This window comes from Cyprinodon tularosa, unplaced genomic scaffold, assembly GCF_016077235.1.
Source record: "Cyprinodon tularosa strain WSP-4 unplaced genomic scaffold, ASM1607723v1 ctg161, whole genome shotgun sequence".
NCBI classification, from domain to species: domain Eukaryota; kingdom Metazoa; phylum Chordata; class Actinopteri; order Cyprinodontiformes; family Cyprinodontidae; genus Cyprinodon; species Cyprinodon tularosa.
Window position 1 is genome coordinate 1,002,101 of NW_024038449.1, and position 15,421 is coordinate 1,017,521.

General features: G+C 35.6%; 1 protein-coding gene across 1 annotated transcript in view; it reads left to right on the forward strand.

The window, feature by feature from the left end:
- The window catches only part of nrg3b (neuregulin 3b), a 304,145-nt gene that overhangs the window by 228,395 nt on the left and 60,329 nt on the right, over positions 1–15,421 (forward strand). The window contains exon 3 of the mRNA XM_038280578.1: positions 11,856–11,929. Within this exon, the coding sequence (XP_038136506.1) occupies positions 11,856–11,929 (74 nt within the window). The remainder of the gene's footprint in view (positions 1–11,855; positions 11,930–15,421) is intronic.

Consider the following 15,421-nt stretch of genomic DNA (forward strand, 5'->3'; position numbering starts at 1 on the left):
ATCAGTTGATGGTAATTAGCTTTTCTATCACCATCTGTCCTGAAGGGCCATGTAAGTAGTTTTAAGTTGGATAAGCTTTTACACACTTTGTTGATAATCGGGAACTCTAGCAGACTTTATTCTCTCCTATCGTCTTTCGCAATCACATTATGTCCTCTTAAGATGCATTTCAGACACCCTTGCTAAATTTGTAATGTGCTACATCATAGTGCAGGCAGCTTGCACAATGGTTTGTGGATGTCTTCCTTGTGCAGTTGTCATCCTGAAGAGGTCTGGTGAATAATTCATTTCACTGAAATGTCTCAGGTTGTCCAGGAAGATGTTGCTTTGATGCCTGTCAATTGTTCATTTATATTTTTGGGAGAACAGAGCAGAATCTTGGCTGCTGATTTCCCCCTTCTGAAAATAATTCTGCCTCAAAAATAACATTTGAAGTAACAGAAATTATTTATTCTTCCTTTCTTGCAGAAACTATGCAGAAAAGTTTTTAAAAACTCTACTTTGATTCATTGTAAATGAATTCGGTAAGTGTGGAAATAAGTTGTTAAATTAATATCTGCTTTGAAAAAAGCATTTATTGTGACCCCAAAACATTTTTATACAAGAGAACCCAGGCATTTATAGAAAAATACTGTATATCACACTACACTTGCCCACTACTTGCCCTTAGCTACAGCAAGGGCAATAGTTGCAAAGTATTAGAAAACACATGAGGGAGTTAGTCACCAACACTTCAGTCCATCATTAAACTTAACATAAATTGTTAAATCTGTTTCCCTTTTGGTGTCATACAAATATATTTGAAACTACTGATCTTATTTTGTTTTCATTAAACTGACCTGAATGAAATTTAAGGTAATGTATTTTCTGCATAAGGACAAGCATTCAGCATTTAAATGCTAAACTAATTTTATCGTTAGCTAATTATTACTGTTTGAAGTATAACAGTTGGCATACAGACTGCATGGTGGTACTTTATACATTAAGTTCTAACACCCACTTGTATCTCTGTATTTTTAAGATAATGTTGTATAAACTGAAATATTTCACCAACTTAAGATCCAAATACATTTAATTTAAATAGAAATTTGTCAGAAGCTTAAAATCTATTTTAACTAAAGTAGTTGGTGCCAAAATATCATTTTGTAAAGGGTCTAAAGCTATTCTCTTCATAACTTAAATAACTTTATTAGTTTGTCTGTGCTGTTTTTTAGTTTGCATGCATGTGAACAAATGTACACATCCAGCAAGCAAGTGCAAAATTAAATCTCTGAAGATAAAGGGGGATATATCTCCTTCAATGGAATCCCACCTCTCTTACTGTGTCTGTCTTCCATCAGCTCTTTCTTCTTCTCTGTTATCTCTAGTCCTTTGAAACAGCACCTGTTACAGCTTCCTATCATAGGAGCTCTGTCATGATGCAGTACACACGCCTGTGTGATAAACAGCCAGCTCCCATTTTTAAGTTCAACCCCGCTGCCGATGTGCAAGACAAATAAGGCGGAACGTCTTTATCCTCCTAGACCCTAATGACTTTTTTGAAGCATTTTGGATAGGAAACACCAGACCAAAACAGTGCATGCCATGATTTTCTCTTTTTACTGTGCTCCCACCAAGATACTTTATTGATTTAGCTAGTTCAGATGATATTTGATAGTGACATTGTGTGTGTATCTTATTTTTTATTTTTTATTTTTTTTATTGATGAATGGTAAAGCTGCAGCAGGTTGTTTACTGTCTTAGCCAGTGAAAATCTAATGATCCCTGCAGCAAAATGGGGACATTGCAATAGCAATTACAGCAAAGTGAAGCTGAGAAAAATACAGCATACTGTTAAGGCTATGATTTTCAAAATAATTCAAGATTAGGTGGGGTTAAAAAGAAGTGAGTGCAATATTACCCTACCATTTCTTCTGCCCTTACCATCACATGATCATTAGTTAAAACCTTAATGCATCTGGTATAACTGGTACTTTGCATTTTTATTACATTAATCACACAATCCAGCTTTCTACATAATCACATAACCCCTTCTGTGTCATTTTGATGTTTTCAGTAAATTTTTATTTATTATAAATAGTAAGGTTAGTCTACAAAATAACAGATGCTGAACTATATAATTAACTTCTCTGTCCACACATATAAAAATAAGCTGTTGAGCCTGTGGACATCTTAGATTTGACCCTTTTATCACAAAACCTTCATTCTCTAGGGCCCTTCAAATTCCTTACCAACCATTAGCTTGTCAATATAATAGCTTATCCTAAAGATTTAAGTTTTTAAAGCTTCAAAAAAGTAAAGCACAAGACCTTATGAGGATTTCAGTGGGGGGTTTGTCTGAATGCCTTTGAATTCATTTGAAAGTTCATGTATTATTTCATTTTGGCCAGATCAATGAATAGCTGCATCTTTTAACATTGATTGTGGAATGTGAATGCGCTGGACTATTACAGCTTTTTAGTTTGAAAACAGCCACAGTCACAAGAGGTCATGTGGGTATAGCAATAGCTTGTTGGTATTATGATATGTCTATCTTAGGCTGTGTCCGAAAGTCCGCCCTAACAACTATATAGAGCACTATATAGTGGTTATACCATTTTATATTGTGATCTGTGTCTGATTGTCTAGTGGATGACAAAAATAGTGGACTCAAAATTTCCCAAAATCTATGTTAAAAAGTAATGATCATTCTTGGTCACTAAGCGAGCGGATATATCCCAGAATGCTTTACAAGAGCTCTCCTTGCAAGGCATCATGGGATTCGTTTTGGGGGCAGGATGCTGCAGGAATTGTGTGGGGAGCCGCAGTCACGTAAAAAACGGGGAGGGAAAAGTAGTGATAATCTGTCTAAACAGTCAGTTTACCAAGTTAACTATAAAGTCCACTATACAGTCCCCGCTCTATATAGTGATTGAGGGGTTTAGAGGTTGGACATTCAGACGCAGCCATGGTCATAGGAATTTAATATGGAATGTTGACTCCAACCCATTGACCAGCTGTTCATCAGACTCTCTTACATCACCTCTCCATTAAACTTTCTGGAGGAATCCTGAGATTGTGCTTAGAAAGGATCCTTTCTTTCCATCAATAATCTGGACAAGTCAGACTATATTGCATTGTTTTTCATGTTTATACCTTTATGAGATTTGTTTAGATAATGCATAAATATATAAAAACATCTCCTGGATCAGATGCAGGATCTTTTCTCCAACATATCTAAGCCTTTGAATGGCTCTACCAGGCCTCTGTGAAGCTAGATGAGATTCTGATGATGATTCAGCCATTTTATTCAGGTCCATTGAAAGATGAATGAATAAGTTACAGGATAATTGCTGTTGAGAAGTGAACCTGGGTTCCAGTCAAATCAAAATGCTGTAAAACTTTATGTGAAATATCTCCTTCAGCTAAATGAAATGCAAATAGTTTAGATCATAATTAGTCATTTGTTAAATGAGAATTTATTTTCTTTCATGACGGAATTAATTACTAACTTTTTATTTACCTTTGGTAACATTTTGAATTAAAATGTTTATTTTACCTTTATGATTATTCTAAATAGGTCCTGATCACAGGGAGGCTACAGAAATGTTCCCACACTTATTCTAATTATCATACAAAGTGCACAGTAAGGAGGTCAGGATTTATAATTTACAAAGATTTTAAGATTATGAGAATTAATGATTTTTGCGATATTGTGAGGTTAATTTGAATACTATAATAACTGACAACAATTTGTTTGTTTTACTATACCTAGAGTAAACATTTTACTCAAGACATGCTTATGATGAATGCACACCATTTGCATATGTAAACAACTGACTTGTACTAGGCAGCCAACAAATTAAATTAATGAATCATGTCTGAAATAGGTACTCTTCTCTGCCTTGCAGCACATGACTGACAGAGAGCTGTATATTTGTGTGCAGTAGATGCATTTTTTTGTTTGTTTCTAAAGGCAATTTTCTTCCCTTTGCACATGTTTTAATAATAAAAAACAGCCAACTTTGCAGGTAATTCATACCAACTATTGCCTCATCTATAAAAAATTTAGCCAGAGGTTAAATTTTAAGAGAGAAGCAGCAAAGGCTATAAAAGCAAACATTTATTTGTGAACAGGATGTATGGGATATGTTTTTTCTCTATTTAGACTGGAAAGTAAAATCCTTGACTGGGTTTTATTTTCTTTTTCGCTATTAAAAGAGAAGATTTTGGTTGTTCGTAATGATTTTTCCCAGAGGTATAAATTAGGTAGCAGTGGAGAGGAAATGCCTCCTAAATCAGCCACAACCCTTTGCCTTCTACTATACTGTATTCATCCACAAGGCATAGATTACCGACTGTAGCAGGTGGTGTTTCTCAAAAAATTAGCAAATCCGAATAATACAACATTCACCAAACCCCCTGTGAGGAAAATCCAAATGATTTATTTTAGTATGTGGTGATTAACATGATCCCATATGCACCTGTGCTTCTGTACATATGCAAATCCTTTTCTTGCTATGAATGACTCGCAGGTCAAGCTATGGAAATGAGGGGTTACACCCACATCAGTGATGCTTAATAACATGATTGTTGCCAGTTGGCGTGCTTTTTAAATCATGGCAGTGTCTCGAAAGACTTGGTGTAAGTGTGACAAATGCATAGTGAAGGACCCCTGCTGCCAAATACTGTCATCATTTGATTTTATCATAACCATCTACAATAATGTCTAAATAATACCACCTTGTTTGCTGTCATTGATTTTTTTGTCATGTTTATTATATTCTTCAGGTGATATATCTCTATGACAAGCATTTGAAGAAAACAAGAGGGGTTTAATTATTGTTTTCATTATTGTATATCCTTCAAAGTCCCTGTCCACTGAATTGAAGAAGCGTCACAGTGGAGGGTATACTAACAGGCGATAGGGCTCTTATTTTGTATGCCTGATTCAAATAATACTTCTTTACCTTGCAAGTGCATTACAACCAAGACTCTCATATATCTGAGCTGCTTTTATAAAACACATGGCTGCCTATACTTTGCTTCTTCTTTTTTGTCGACTCAACCACTAAAATTAGTATTAGTAAACTCATTTCTAAGGCTTGTTAAACTTGAAAATTTAACCTCACGGCTCATATTTTTTAACAAAAACAAAGCTCTGGCATATAGAAATACAGTATAACTATAAAATGCCTCATGATCATGCTGCCTTCCTAGTCAGGCCTTTATAGCTGCTGCAGTTTGTCAAACAATTATTAGTTTTTTAGTTTAGGTGTGAGTCTTTTCAAAATTACCAATTAATTTTTTTAAATGAATATCAATGAATTAACCATATTTGAAATGTGTTAATCAATGTGTCTTTAGGGAATTGAGCTTGGAATCCTGCGGTTCTGAGTTCTAGCCCCAGACTGCCACTCTGGCTCTCTGAGCAAGACTCTTAACCCCACACTGCTCCCTTAGCGCCGCACAATGGCAGCCCACTGCTCCCTAAGAGCATGGGTTAAATGCAGAGGATAATTTACTCTAATAATTATTATAATTATGTAATTTTCTCATAGATGATTCTGATTAACGTGGTCATTATTACCCAGAGATAATCAGGGCTGAATTTCTCAACTATAAGATGGAAGTGATCATGCTTTACAAGAGGAGTTTTATGTCTACACATTTTAGGTGTGTTTCTGCTTGAATTAATATATTTAAAAATATGTTAAATCATTTCCCCAGCCGGTCACAGAGTTCAAGAAGCTTGCTAATGATAAATAAATTCACATCAAGTGTTGAAAAATCTAAAATATGCAACATCAACCCCCAAGCTGTGGAGTATTGTCTACTACCACAGCTTTGAAACTATAATTGAATATAAATAAATATTTTATTTCACGTGTAAGAATTAGTATATATGAGCTGGGAAGTATTTGACAAAATTTATTTTAAAAAATCCTCAAAACTAGGTAAGAGTACAAGGAAAATTACGTCTGTGCTGTAGCTCTGACATATTTGTTGCAGTGTTTTAGTAGAATTTATAGTTGACACATAGGCAAGAATGCATTCAGATAGATTAGAAAAGAATCAGAAAAATATCCACCTGCAAAGTAAGGTTAATTTGATTTTCATGCATGTTAAGCTCCATACTATTGTTGTTGCCTAGTGGGTTAGAGCAGTGTGCTTGTGTTCTGAGGAGGTTGCACATACCCGGTACAAATCCCACTGCATCCATTCTGGGTTCCTGAGAAAGGCCCTTAACCCCTGATTTCTCCCCGCACAATGACAGCCCTCCCTATACATGTAAATTTCTCCAATGTGAGATAAATGAAGTTCAATTATTATTATTATGACAACCAACATTTTTTTTATATTATTTGTTCAACCAAAGAAAAAAAATATTACATTTTAAAGTCACCTAACCCCTTTTTAGAGCTAAGTTTTAATTTTCATATTAAGAAAATACAGAAATAGAAGCAAAGCACTAATTCAATCACATGCTTATCGGTTCCACTGTGGTATTGTAAAGTTTATTCCCTTTGCCTTATTAGGTAAGTATGTAGGAATACTTGGCGTCTAAATTGCATGCTTGTTACTTGGTAAATAAAGATTTGGGTTACATGATTATGCTGTCTGCTATTGTTTTTCCTCTTTGTGCTCCTTATTTCCCTCGCTTGCAGTCAAACTATCCTCCATTCGCCCCTGCACTAATTAACTGGCAGGATGGTGACTTGTCATGAAAAAGAGCTGCCCACCCCTCTATTACCCCCAGACAGCGGTGTGTTTACTCTGTGAATGGAACATGTGTTACATGTTCAGCGAGCTGCAATGACAGCCTTGGAACTGCGAAGGGGGGGGGGCACAACAGGATATAAATCCACACATGAGAGAAAGTTGTCATATATGTCCCACAAGCCACACTGACATCTGGATACACTAAAATATATACCCCCCACCACAACAACCCTGTTAGAAACACTCGTGTGCATAGATGCAAGATCTGGCTCTCCTGTTACCCTCTGCAGAAAGACAAACCAAACAGGATCACATGAAAGGATGCCGTTTATCTCGCTTTCCATATCACCCTATCAGACATTCAGTGCAGCGTTCATGTAAAGATATTTACAAGGCATTCGTAACATCACATTGAGCAACGGCTGAGCTTATTTTACAGTAGCACAAAGATGGGTAGGGGGAGGTGGGGGTTTCCAGAGGGATCAAGACAGACAAACAGAAAGCTACCATAGACGAAACAGATTGTCAGACAGGCATCCTGCCTTGGGTTTGCGATTTAGAATACTAACAAGGCATGTGCTCACACCAAGGGATACAAGAAGTGATGTATGGCAGAGTCAAACAACATCGAGGGAGGTCTGGTTTATCCTTGATATTTGTCCGTCTTGAATGCTTCCCCTGAAATGTAGGCGTTTCATTACTATTCCTGTATATTTTTTTCCTTATGACTAAATAAATGAGAAGTGCTCATTATTAACTTCAAGATTTGATTTTTAAATTAATCACAGGGGTTCTTGAAGTTTATATATGACTGCTGTGAATTAGAGGGAACCCAAATCTCTCCAACCAAGGCTCCCATATGTTATTCCATAGTAGTTTAGGATCTGATTATTTATCCAAACCTCTGCTGCCATTTGAACTAGGGCTTCAAAGCAGCTTGTGGCATCTTTCATGTCACATTAAAATGCTCAATCAGATTTAAGGGTCTTCAATTGACATCTTCATGGTGATTAGAGCTTATTTTAAGTGGCATGCTCTCCATGTAATTACCAAACAGATGTCTTTTGCATATTTTTCCAATAAAGTAATTTTCATGGGTTATAACAAAAAGCAAAATGAACAATAATAATCATCCATGAGACGCTTTTCAGTACAGAAAATTATACTTGATAGAAAATGAAGAAAAATACAAGATGGTTTTTAATACGTTTTTTTTTTTTTTTTTACATTACTTGCACAACAATCAATTATTTCTGCTGCTAGTAAATTTATTTATTTTATTTTTTTACGGAAGGATGATTTGCAAGAAAATGCTGCACATTCTATTATTAACAGATGGTGGATTTGGTTTTAAAATCTCACATAATCTCATTACCTTTTTTCTGCTCTAGTGGCCTTTTTTAAGAGAGAGATTGGAAAACATGCTGCAAAGGTCCACAGGTTTGAACTGGAAATAGAGACACATGCCATACGGATAACTCTTCAAAATAACAAAACAACATTAACTGATGTACATTTTTCGCTGGTTGAAAAAGGTATCCATACATTTTTTTTCTTGTTTTCATTTGTAACTCTATTAGGTTTAAGGTCTTCTTCTAAAATGGATGCTCCTTTTAGCTGAATGTTATATTTTGAACTCTTTGTTTTCAAGGTTGATTTACAATATTGATACCCAGATGAGTTTGATTATAAACAAAGGTATCATCCTAAAGTTATAATAAAGGCCTTACTTCTGTTAGTGAAGAAATACCCATTTTGTTCCTGTCATAAAGTTTGACAATTCCAGTTGTATTCCTGTCATATGGACCTCTATCTGCCTTCATGACCGTGAGCACACAAGGTTCTGTGTGTGAACAGAGGGAGCTGTGTCTTTAATCAATATCTCTCCTCATATTTCTGTATTTCCATTTTCTCCTGTTTCTAATTTTGTTCTTAAGAGAAATAAACTAAAGCTCAAAGGTTAAGGAGGTTTGGGATCATTTGATCACCAATTTTACCCCCATTTCAAATCAATTTGTAGAAATTTTGTTACTCTTATAAAGAAAAAAAAAACTTAAAAGGAAGATGGTACCAATACAGATGTAGAAACAGCAGCATAACATCATGGCTCTTCTTCCTCCTTATGTTTCAGTGCTTCTACAAAAGTGCTTTGGAAACAGTATAACTTGTTTTTGTTGAAGATGTCCAAAATGCTTTTGAGATTATTTTATTACTAATATATTGAGTTAATTTATTGTTTAAATTATACTGTCTGTATTCTTTTCTCTTGTAAATCTATTTGAAAAGCGAAAGCTCTTTATCATACGACCTAGTGTGTTAATGTATTATGGTAAAATATTAGATACAGTTTATTAGGGAAAAAAATCCACATGGAAAAAAAAATCCATGTGGATTTTTCCTTTCATGTTGGGTTTAACAGTTTAAGAAATTGGGTGCAGAGTGTCTAATAGCTTTAGTCTAATAGCCTTTAGTTTTCCACTATTCCAATAATTTCATCACATTGAAATAGCCATTGTTAATCTACAGGCGGCAGTTTAAAGATAAATAAATGAACAGCATTACTTTATTTAAATGCAAAAAAGTTACACAGTTCAGTTCAGGCTTTTTGTCCTTGCTACCCTCATTTATTTTAAATTAGTTTCCAGTTATTTCACTAAATAGCCAAAATTCCCATTTAAAAACACACATTTCTTTGTATACATGTCTAGGTCGTAGGTGTTAACATTGTTTACTGCTGTTTTTCATAGTTAAATGAGATCTAGATAAAAGTTCCTGTGTTCTGGAACTCTTTTTTTTTAAATTGTATTCAACAAGGATGGCGTGGGTCCAGCAGGTCCAAGAGCATTTTTGGATCTGATAAAGTCCATCTATGATTATCGTTTCATTTGAAATGTCTAAGAGAAATTATGATTCAATCTGGCTTCAGTTCCCCACCTCAGTCACCACACAACCTGAGTGTCACCAATTTCTGATCTCTCCAAAAAAAGAAAGAACGTACCCGTACAGATGAGTCAGAGTTTGCATGAAGGATCGTACATTTTCATGGAAAGTTAGATTTCTATAAATCACAAACTTTGCATGGAAGTTGAAGGTTGCAATTTACTGGACCGATTTTGTGCATAGGCAAAATGTATAAATCAGACCCCAGGACCCAATTAGTCCTGAGTCTGATTTATGAAATTCTGTTTGGTTTGGTTTGTTTTTACATTTTTAGATAGAAAACATAACATCTTGATTATCTGTAAATAAGAACCAGATTTTTCAATGCACTGGATTTACATTCATCAATTTTCATGTTTATTAAGCTGAGGAAGTCTGCCTACAAGAGAGAAACATTGAGAGAATATAGTCTCTATCCCTCTTTAGTTGCCTGAGCATCAAACTATGAAGGATTTCATATATTTGCCTTATTACTGCAGAAATGAAATGACACAAAGAGTTTGAGGTTTTGGAAATTGAAGCATTAATTCCAGGATATGTTTCACACCTAATTTAAAAAGTAATGTGCCTGGCAATTTCAAATTTCAGTTATGCAGTATACTGCCATATGAAGAGGTTGCTCTAGTGCTCCCAAACTGCCCAGATAAAGCTCTCCTGAAACCAAAGAGCAAACTTCATAACTCTATTATTTTACTTCCCCCATTATTCCAGGTCTTTTACTTGAAACTCTTTGGATCACCAGGATTTAATTCACAAGCGGCTCCTGTAAGCTATTGTCAAGATTAAGCAAACTACGACATCACTGTGGACTCACACCTCAATGAACTCACACCTAATATGTAATACATTTTCTTCCAAATTAGAAATGCTCTTGTAGTTTGTTGGTGAATTTGTATTATGTCATATATGCAATAAGGTTAATTGAATAATTTCTTTTCAAGGAGTTCATTGAATAAAAGCTAATATTACTTGCAGCGTTTTATCTAAATAGCTATTGGAATAAGAAGCACTTTAATGATTTTTCTCATCCTTGGAAAGTTTCAATACAACAGGATGGCGATAAAGCATTTAAAATACTCTTTTTATGTGTTTAATATTAGGAAAATGTTAGTTAATCTCTACTGGTGTTTGAATCCATGTTTAGATTAAAATAAGTGTCAATTTGGGCCACTCTAAACATTCTTAGTATTTTCATGGAGGTGCAAATCTGTTGTAAAATTGATCAACAGAAAATCACAATCTTTTTTTGTAGTTTTCACACATAAACAACAACATTCATATCTTGAATTCTTTTCCTTTTTCCCTTTCATCTCAGTATTTATTTCTTGTTTCTTTTTTTTTTTATATTCAAGCATTTTCCATGGTTGCTATCTATGTTGTATTTTTGCTCAAAATTGAGTGTTTCCCCTCAGAGGAACATTTCAGATAGTTATTTACTAAAAGTATGTTAAGAATTTATTTATTTTTTTTCTTTTGAAAAGGTGTAGGCGTCCCCTACTCACACTATAGCCACTGATGAATGCATCAAATAAATCCTTAATTCTGTTCAAGACAAAGTTCAGGAACAATAATTTGCTAATAAGAGCTTTGTTTATAGTTTGATTGCAGTATTGCAGGGACAAGCAAAAATCTGATTGTATTATAAGGCATTGCATTAAAGTTCTTCATTATCTACAGTTATTGCAGCTTTATACAGCCCAACATATAAAAAACTTTTTCAGTGATAGTTGTTGGGAAATCTGTAGTTACCAATAGTCCTTGCATGTTTATTTAGTAATGAAGGCAAATATTTGGTTGGAGCTTGAAACGTGTTTATTTACGTGCTCCAGCTATGGCATCCTTCCTTCAGCTGCAGATCTTATGGAGGCTGGATCATGCCAGAACCCCTCAGCCTCTTCTCTTCCACCGGGACCTGGCATTGCTGTCTGTCATGTGCTATCAGTGAGACTGCAGGCAGTACTTGGTGCTTCCCAGCTGCTCTCCCCTTTCTGTCTTTTCTTCCCATTCTATTCTACACTGCCGTGTGTCTTCCCTCCTCTTCCATCCCAGCTCACAGCAAGATATGGGCTTTGTGCTATTCATCCCTTCATCTGTCTAGGTTTCCCTCTTCTAAACTTGTCCTTATCTGAAAGTTTCCTGAGATTGTATTTTCCTGCTGAACTTTGTGCTTTCAAACTGTTTAATTTGTTTCTTGCCTTCTTTTCTTTCCACAGATGTAAGGAGGGCTACCATGGACTACGCTGCGACCAGTTTGTACCCAAGTCTGACGCCATCTTGTCTGATCCAAGTATGTTCTCACTTATGCTTCTTTTTATTGACTGTACAAAAGTCTTTTTTTAATGTTTCAGATCATGAAGCAAATTTAATATAGGACAAAGATAACCTGGCCTCATCCAAAGAGGTGTTATCAAATTATTATTTAATTTCTAAAGATGAATAAACCCATTCAAACCAATTTTTTGGATTAAAAAAAGTTATTGGTTAACATCTGTGTATGTAATTATTAACAGAGACATGTACCATGAAACCTGCATTTGGGAGACATATTGGTTAAGTGTTTGAAGGTACAATATTCTGATACATTGGTTTTAGTTTGCGTTGCTACAGTTAGTCTGATCACTCAACAAATTCTACCTTTTTTGGCCAGATCGGAAAGTATGGATGCTTTAGGTTAGTTTATTCTCTTATACCCAGATTCTAACTTTGGGGTGGAGGAACATTTGCCTCCAGCACTTGTTCCTAGTTAACTTTCGTTTCTTTAGTTTTTACTGGGGGTTCTTGAAACATTCCTTTCTACTTTTCTCTTTTGATAAGTTTGCCATAAGATCTTACATTTCTTTGGCAGTAGGATCCTATTAAATCTGTTTTCTGTTAGTTTGAATTTTTAAACGATTAAAAGCTAAATTTATTGTGAGCATAACAAAGGACTTGCAGAGGTTGTAATGTCCCACAATTTGATGAATGAGAATTTTATTATCTCACAGGAGTCTTCGTATCCTTGTGAAGGCTCTGCAGTTTGGTTAAGTTACACAGCAGAAGTTTGATGTAAAAAGAGTATAAATCTTAGGCCCCAAGCCTCTCCATCAGGCTGTGGACTTCACCAACTCACAGCGTCACTTGGATCCTTTAGTTGAAGCATCAGAGAGAAAGCTCTGCTGCACTGTGCCCTTTGAGAGTCCATAAATGGGGTCACAAGCTATTGCCACGTAGCATGTTTTATACCCTCATGTGACACACAATTTTCAACCAGGGACTCATTTTATCTTCTGTAGGACGACATCAGTTTTCCTGTATAACTGGCTTTGGGAGCTTTTATGTTCTTTTAAGAAAAACTTAAACTTAGTGGCTTTTAGACAAATGCAGACACATAGGGAGCTTATATATATATATATATATGTAGTTTGTTTGGACACAGAAATATATTTATGTTGGTCAACATAATTAGATCAGTCTCCAACAACAGGGGTTAATGGTTTTACATATATTTGGGGTTATTTTATAACATAAATAGGTTTGTAAGTCACTGTTAATTTAATCCATACAGTATGTGGGAAATGCAATATTATCTAACCAACATCACCCACACAACAGCAGTAAGCAGGAGCTACAAAGCTGTGTTTGAACCGTAGCTGCACATACTCTATTAGAGATGTGTTGCAGCTGGATTAGTTTGATTCAGTAATTAACTACCTTTTCATCCTGTGGCCCTGTAAAACAATGGGAGCAGCTATTAGGAGGCCATCATCCACATTTAGGAGGTGTGGTCACCATGCAATTCGTCTCTTTTTTCCCCACTGAGCTCCTACATTATTATTTAGCAACATATTATCCACTGACATGCACAATCAATTCTGAACACATTTTGTTGTGTGAGTGTGTATGGATAAACTGTTATGATTTATCATTTAAAATTTTGCAGAGAGTAACAATTATTTTTTTTTTCTAGATTTAAATGCTGATTAAAAACAAAAGGACACCCAAAACATAAGACCTATATAAGGAGAATAATGACTCGTTTGAAGTTTTTTGAAACAAATGTTACAACCCCCTGTTGGTCTAGGGAAGTGGGGGGGCATAAACATATAGGCAGAAACTGGTAAGTTCTTATAAAATTATGATTTATTTGATAACAAGAGGAGCAAGCAATAAACAAAGAAAAGAAGGGTCAGTGAGGGTGCTATGAAAATAAAGTTAGATAAAAGAGATCCTCAAAAGGAGGATTGTCCCTAACTACAGATTTAAACAAAAGGGGATTCTTACTAGAACACGCAGAGAGCACAGCACCCACTAAACCTAATGTAACTAACAAAAAAATACTCAGTGATGCAATCAGTGAAGATTCTGGTCCTACCTCCACCTTCTTTCTAGCCTCAAGCTAGTAAAGATGCACATACGCAAAACACAATAAAATACCTGACACAAGCTACTAAGCACAAACCCCAAATGGGTAACCAAAAACTTAAGTGAGCTACTTCACTAAACACACAAGGGGCTGCTAACCAACAATGTTTGGTTCACACGAAGCACACAAGTCAACTGACTGTGACAAGCTGCCTCAATCAACAAGTGAGGTCTCCTTATGAGAAGGAGGTGATTGTAGGTGGTGATGAGCCATTGGTTAAAGGTGGAACTGAGGGAACCAATGGATGGGACTGAAGTCAGATCCCCCGAAACCAGGAAGTAGGCGGGTCTTTCCACAGGGCCATGCAGCCTACTTAGTAGAGGTGAGAAAAAAAAAGGGAAACACAAATATGACGGTGACAGCTGTAACACAAACAAAGGCTTGTTGCGAAAAGTTTTTTTAATAACAGAATTTTGCAGTTTTCTTTACTTAGACATAAATGGTTACTGTTGTCTAAAGCAAGGTTTGTTTGTGAAAAAGTTGTCTTTTTACTATGGTTTTCAGTCTTCATAAATTAAAATGAGGAATGTAGATCACAGTTATGACTAATCGCCCTCATTTAATTATTTTACTACCTCATACAGTAATTTCTTAAACAATTTTTATCTACTTTATTCTCATAGACATTAATGAGAAATATGAGAAGATAGATTAATTGACACACATAAATTTCATTTAGAAATTTTATTTAAGATCATACATCATATTGACAAAAGTATTTACTCCATCTCAACACGTCAGCTGATTCCTTTATAGCTTGAGTATTACAACTTTTAACTAACCTCGGAAGGCTTTTCCAAAGGTTTGTTGGAAAAGGTGTGTTTTATAGCAGGCATCCCTAACCTCTGTCCTCAAGGCCCGCTGTCCTGCAGATTTTAGAGGTTTCCTTGATCCAGCACAACTGATTTTAATTGAAAGCTGATTAAAAGGCTTTGGTCTACTGCAAGCATTATAATCAGCTGTGATCAGCCTCTAAAACCTGCAGGACAGCGGGCCTCGAGGACCGAGGTTGGGCATGCCTGTTTCATAGGAATTGATGACAATCCATCAAGAAGTGCATCTGTGAGTTTTGAAAGTTATGTTGGATATGAGGGCATGGTTCAGAGGCTTAACTTTAATGAATCATTTAGGTACTCTATCAGGTTGCGGTCAGCACACATTGGAGGTCAGCCAACTTCTTCTGAACTGAACTGATGCAGAGTTAGGTTGGATCAGCAAGGAGTCAAACCAAAACTATTTTCTTAAAATTGGTAGACCTACATTTTTTTTAACTTTTCTAGAATTCTGAAGCTGTGAAATAATTTTACTAGAATTAAGGGCCAGACCCTAACTCTTCAGAAACAGCACCAATCAGTTATAGCCTCCAACAACATTTTG